This window comes from Puccinia triticina, chromosome 17A (genome assembly GCF_026914185.1).
Source record: "Puccinia triticina chromosome 17A, complete sequence".
Classification (NCBI taxonomy): Eukaryota; Fungi; Basidiomycota; class Pucciniomycetes; order Pucciniales; family Pucciniaceae; genus Puccinia; species Puccinia triticina.
This window is the reverse complement of record NC_070574.1, coordinates 276,761-282,749: the sequence shown is the minus strand read 5'-3', so window position 1 is coordinate 282,749 and position 5,989 is coordinate 276,761. Positions and strand designations below refer to the sequence as shown.

The window sequence follows — 5,989 nt, the reverse complement described above, 5'->3', positions numbered from 1 at the left end:
TTAACATTGTTTTTATCTCATCATTTGACCAGTTGAACAATCACCTGTGGTTTACTTGCAAATTTCAGATGGAAAGAATGTATTTCAATCAAGACACTCTTTTCATCAAAGACCCAAATGAGAAAATCCAAAAAGCAGTCAATGATTTACTGAGAGGAATCAAAATCAATCAAAGCACAGGAAGCATCACTTTGAATGCTGAGACTGCCCCCAAAAGGTTTTCTGAGTTGAAAGAAGCTTTCCTGTCTGAATCTGAATACCATCAAGCTGCATTGGATGGTAATGACATGGAAACTAACAAAAAAGTAAGGATGGACGCCAATTTTGCTCAGAAGTTTCATGCCAAATCTGTGAATGAGTTTTTAGAAGTCAAGAATCTGTGGTTAAACTTCTGGGAAAAGCAGCACAACATCAAACTGGTTGATCTGAACTTTGCAATTGAACTGCTGGCAAACAATGAGTTCCCGTTGGATCTTCTTGAAATGACCTATCCATTGTTTCTCTTTTACATTCACATGTTTTTCATTGTCATTGGACCACCAATCAGATCATTGGCTAATGATCAGCGCAACAATGACAGAAATATTGCAGAACTGTTGAAAAAGGCAAAGAGAATCTTTGAGGAATTTGCGACTTCTGGCTCTTTAAGAAAATATGCACAGAGGAATGCAACCCGGCAGGTCCCCTCTGTGGCATGGTACTGCTTAGAAAATTGGATGAAGGAGTCTGGCAATGAACAATTGATGAAGATTGCTTTTGGAGGAAAGAAAAATCTGAGAACCCCTTTCAAAATCTTTTTCAATACAATCTTTAGAGCCTCAATCTCGCAGTTGAACACCCACCTGACTATGTTTGAAGTTTAAATCTTAATCACTGTTTTTAATTTTCACCAAAGCTTCAATACAATCACATCATTAGCTTTCACCAGTTCTTTCATCTCAATGTCACAGCCTGTCTGATCTAGCAGAAGAGGATAAGGATTCAATTGTAATACTGATCCTAATCCCTTTTTTGTAATTTTGACTATAGATACTAGAGGCTAAGGTGGCTTTGCCGCTGCAGGTTTATGGTCCACCCTCATAGCTGAGTACTGCATATAAATTACTCTATTTAGGTTGTGATGGATAATCACTTTACTATAAGTTCCACCTTGACCAAATGCATCTTCTACAAATCAGCCTTCATGCCTAGTTCATTATGCTTTAATTGAACATGATTGAGCTAATCTCTTAGATTACCTGCATTTTAGATTACATATGCTTGTATGTAGTGATGCTTATACTAAGACTATCTTGTCTAATCTCTATCAAATGAGGAATTACAAGGTAACTTTTGAACTGTGGCCTGACTCCAAGAGAGAAAAATATAAAATCACTTGCAATTAGATTTTATTCAAGTTGGCACATCACAACTTTTTTCCCCAACCTGAAAGTATGCCACCTTCATCATATAGTTCATATCAAACTAAGCCTCAACCTTGGTTAATTATAACTGATCCATTGGCTTGCTCTTGCAATGAAATCTGATGGACAAGTCATCAATCCATACAGTAATAGATCAGACAATATTGAATGTAAATAAAGGATATATAAGAAATAATCAGGAAAGGATTTTAAAATAGGAGTGCTTTGGAACTGCTAATTGAGAGAGAAAAGAACAAATCTGCTCAGCCAGAACAATTAATCCGGAGGAGCAAATGGAGAGTCTGTTTGGCTTTGATTGTGTTGGCAAGGGGGTTGAGGACAATAGGCTTGTTGGCGTCGCCCTGGAAGACGGGCTGGCCCTGCTCGCCGGGGAAGGCGTTGTCGAGGGAGTGGGCAAGTAGCTGCTGGCCGTGGTTGACAATCTCGACGCAGTCGAGGAAGCTATCGTCGCGCGATCCCGGCTCGCCGTCCTCCAGCCAGCCCTTGCTGTACGCCACCCTGTAAGCCAAAAAACACGTCAGTCTGGGCTGGGGGCTGGGGGGAGAAAGAGGAGGGGGACATACTCCCGGCTCCAGCAACGGTACTTCTGGTCCCGCTTCGCCTTTGTGATCGACGGCTTGAACACCCTCTTGCCCGCCGAATGGGTCGCGAAGAGCGTCTCGGGCCGCGCCAGGTCAGCCAAAGAGGCTGATGGCGTGCCCCGCGAGGAGGGCGGCGCCCAAGGCGGTCGTCCTGGGGAGAAGCCAGAGGGTGAGCCCTGGCTGGGAAAAAGGAGAGAGAGAAAGGGTGTGAATTGATCACTCACTCTTTCATCTCGGAGCGCTCGACCACCACGCCCAGCAGGTCGGCCTGGAGCTGCAAGAGGGTGTCGCTGGCCGACATCCCGCCGTTGACTTTGAGCAGTTGAGCGGGCCGGTGGGGGCGGGGTTGTAGAAGGTGAGGGACTCGCGGGTCTGGAGATGGGGGCGTCTGGGCAGGGAGTGTTTAGCGGTGGGCGTCTGGGGGAGGCCGCAGGTGGGGAAGGTGGAGGAGGTGGATGAAGTGGAGGCCAAGTAGCTGTGGGAGAAGCGCGAGTTGGTCAGGGGGCAGAGTTGGGCGGGCTGCCATGGCGATGGAGGTGGTGAGACTGGTGCAAGGCATTTGCATGGCAACAAGTATTTGCCCGTTTGGATAAAACAGTGGTGCATCGTGTGACGGTTTGGTGGGCAAAACGGTTGAGGTGTTTGTGCTTCGGATGGCGCTGTTGGGCACGTGTACATCATCGTAGTCGAGATGGTCCAGGTGTATTGTCTCCACGTCAGTCGCCAGGGTTGCATCAAGGCATGTGGAGGCGGTCAGAGCTGCAAGTTCGGAGCAATATATAAGAGCATCTCCAGCAGTCCGGGGGTGGATCGCGCTGCTTTTGGCAGGCAGAGATTCACTTTTTTCCAATCTCTCAGAGATTTCCAAGTCTCTCACCTGCCGCTGGCTTCCACAGGCTGCTATAGACATGGGAATGTAGCAGGCCAGAGGCAAAAATGACACATTTTTTATGCTTCCATCAAAAAGTACCTTCTGGCACAAAGGCCACCCAACAGGGAATGCTGATTGTATTGTGAAGGATGAGGCTGGCTGGACCTTCAAAAGCACATGGACCAGCTTGAGTAAGCAAAAATTGGCGCAACCCAAGCCACAGCCTGTTTAAGTCAGCACTATCCACCCCCGGACTGCTGGAGATGCTCTAAGGGGAGGAAGGGCCGCGTGAGGGTTGATTCCCCAGCCAAGCGCTTCACTTGGCTCACGCCCCTCCGTTGTCGCACTTGCGCAGTCTGAGGGGATATACATAATGGTGACCCCCCTTTTGCATAATGCCTTCACTGCGTGCGCTGGGGGTCATCCGTGTTTTGTCTTTTAAACCTGCTAGACAGGAAGGGACAATTCACAAGTTTTTTGTATTTTTGGGGTTAAACGGTGGGTATTAAATAGGGGGGTTCACAATTTAATTTTATAAAACTTTGGAGGTGGTTTTAGGGGCAGGCTTTAGGCACGCCAAAAAATTCCCAGATGCCCGCCAAAAAAGGTGTGCACTCCTGACCACTCCAAGATTTTTGGAGTGCAGGATGGTTTACTCCAAAACCAGCCCCCATTTGGAGTGCACAACCCTGCACTCCAGGTGGTATGGAGTGAACACCCCGCCACGCCAAAACCAGCCCTCAGCTCCCCTTGACCGCCGGTCTGCGGCGGCTACACATGTCCCTCTTGATGACCGGGACTAACCGGTCATCAAGAGGACAAACACAGCACTCTTGATGACCGGGACGGACCGGTCATCAAGAGGACACACCCCTCTCAATGACCGGGACGGACTGGTCATTGAGAGGACACACCCCTCTCAATGACCGGAACCGACCAGTCATCAAGAGGACAAACACACCCCTCTTGATGACGGGGACGGACCGGTCATTGAGAGCAACACTGGGTCGCTACGCTACGCTACGCTATTTCAGCGCTACGCGTTAGCGTAGCGGCAAAAAGCGCCCGGCTATTTTGCATAGCGTTAGCGCGCTGTTAGCGCCGCTACGCTACGCTAATTTTCAGCGGCGCTAACAGCGCGCCAATTCTTTGTTAGCGTTAGCGCGCCGCTACGCTACGCTGCGCTGTGCTACAGCGCTTTTAGCGGAAAAAAAGCCCTTTTTTCCCGCTAAAGGCGCTGTAGCGCAGCGTAGCGCGCGCTCTTTTGCGCCCTGCATGTTTAGCGTTAGCGCAATTGCGCGCATCTGCGCTAACGCTACGCTATCAGCTAAAATAGCTGCGCACCGCGTGCGCGTAGCGTTAGCGCATATGCGTGCAATTGCGCTAACACTAAGCTAAAAAATAGCGCATTTGCGCTGCGCTACGCTACGCTAACCGCTATGGTTAGCGTAGCGACCCAGTGTTGTCGAGAGGACACACCCCTCTCGATGACCGGCACAGACTGGTCATCGAGAGGACAAACACACCCTTCTCGATGACCGGGACGGACCGGTTATTGAGAGGACGCTGGTCATCAAGAGGAGACAACCCCTCTTGATGACCCGGAAAGTCCGGCCATCGAGAGGAAAAACCCCTTGATGACCGGGAAAGACCGGCCATCAAGAGGACAAACCCCCCCTTGATGACTGGGACAGACCAGACCGGTTATGTCAGCCTATGTGATGCCAAGGATATTATCCTTCTAGCTACACGTGGTGCAAAGCAAAAGATTAGAGTTATAAAACTCTAAGACAAAGTTATAAGGGTTAATTCCAACGTAATTGTTGGGAATTATGGCATAAGAATAAGGCAATTTGGGCCAATTTGGGCCAATTTGACGTAATAAAATGAATATAATTAATTTTAAGAGGGGCCTGATAAATCAGGGATGTTTAATCCCTCTAGAATGAAGAACTGGGGCCTGTAAACAGGGGTGTTTCAAATCCCAGAAAGAAATAGCGGAGAATCTCAAGAGAAGGGGCTTAAACTTACTAGTATAAGACCCTAGGGGCACTTGAGGTTCTTCAGGCGTGAAGTTGGGCAGTTGGAGGCGCTCAGAAGAGGTAATCTTGAGGGCAGGGTGGTTACTGGACAGCTTCAGGGCGGTAATTGGGGCTAAAAATCACGAAAGTAGGTATTTTACCTGGCAAATCACAGGCTATTGAGGCTGTTGAAGGCGGGTAAAATTCTAGTAGGTAATGTAAAGCTGGGAAATCTCCTTTTTGGCGGAGAAAGGGCCCTTTTTATAGCCTAGGCAGGCCTCCAGGGGCGCCCAGGGGACAGGGGGACACTTGTGGGCGCATTCTGAGGCAATTTGGTTGCGCCAGAAGGCGCTGTAGGTCGTGGAACCTTGGGGCTTGGATACAAGGGTTGCCAAGAGCCTTTTACAGAGGTTCTGCGTGTTTTTACACATGCCTTACACGTCATGGGGGCTGGTTTGGGGGTTCTGTGACGCTCATTTCCGTGGAAATGTGCCACAGAAGGTACTAGATCTGGCTTCTGTGTACTTGTACACGTGCAAGCAGTGCTTCATACATGTTCTGGAGGCGCTTATTAAGTGCTCCAGTTCATTTGACCCCTTCTACATATTTACTACAGTTGTAATTTACACGTAGTGAGGCTTGGGAGAAGCTGGGGCGCTTTCTAGTGTCGCCTGTGCACGTTGCAAGAGCCTTTTTCCATCTAGAATGTTTTGATATTGAATGACGTGGTAATTACATCTTGTTTGGTGATTAATTACATGTGTACAAGACATATAACACATGTAATATTGCTATTGGGGCGTATTCTAGCCCATTCTTACTTACTGGTAACCTGAGCGCTTTGGTTGCGGGCTAGTTTATGCATTATGCATATATGTACACTAGGAGCGCGGGCTTGAGCTCTAGGCAACAGAGCACGCGGGCTTGGGTGCGCCACGCAACAAACAAAGCCATCTTTTAAACTATACACAACACCTCAGTTACGTCACTGAAAATGGGTGTAAATATATGTACTTAAATATATATGTGCATACAAGTGCATCCACGCGGGGCGTGATGCACTTGCGCAAACTTTGAAGTTAGTTTACACAA

At 48.2% G+C, this 5,989-nt stretch overlaps 1 protein-coding gene across 1 annotated transcript; it reads right to left on the bottom strand.

The window, feature by feature from the left end:
- Positions 1 to 1,666: 1,666 nt before the first annotated feature.
- On the bottom strand, positions 1,667 to 2,306 carry PtA15_17A24 (uncharacterized protein; the record flags this gene model as incomplete). Its single annotated transcript, XM_053164346.1, has 3 exons — positions 1,667 to 1,922; positions 1,988 to 2,185; positions 2,230 to 2,306. 3 exons carry the CDS (start codon positions 2,304 to 2,306, stop codon positions 1,667 to 1,669), a joined length of 531 nt encoding a protein of 176 aa, XP_053028098.1.
- Positions 2,307 to 5,989: the final 3,683 nt, after the last annotated feature.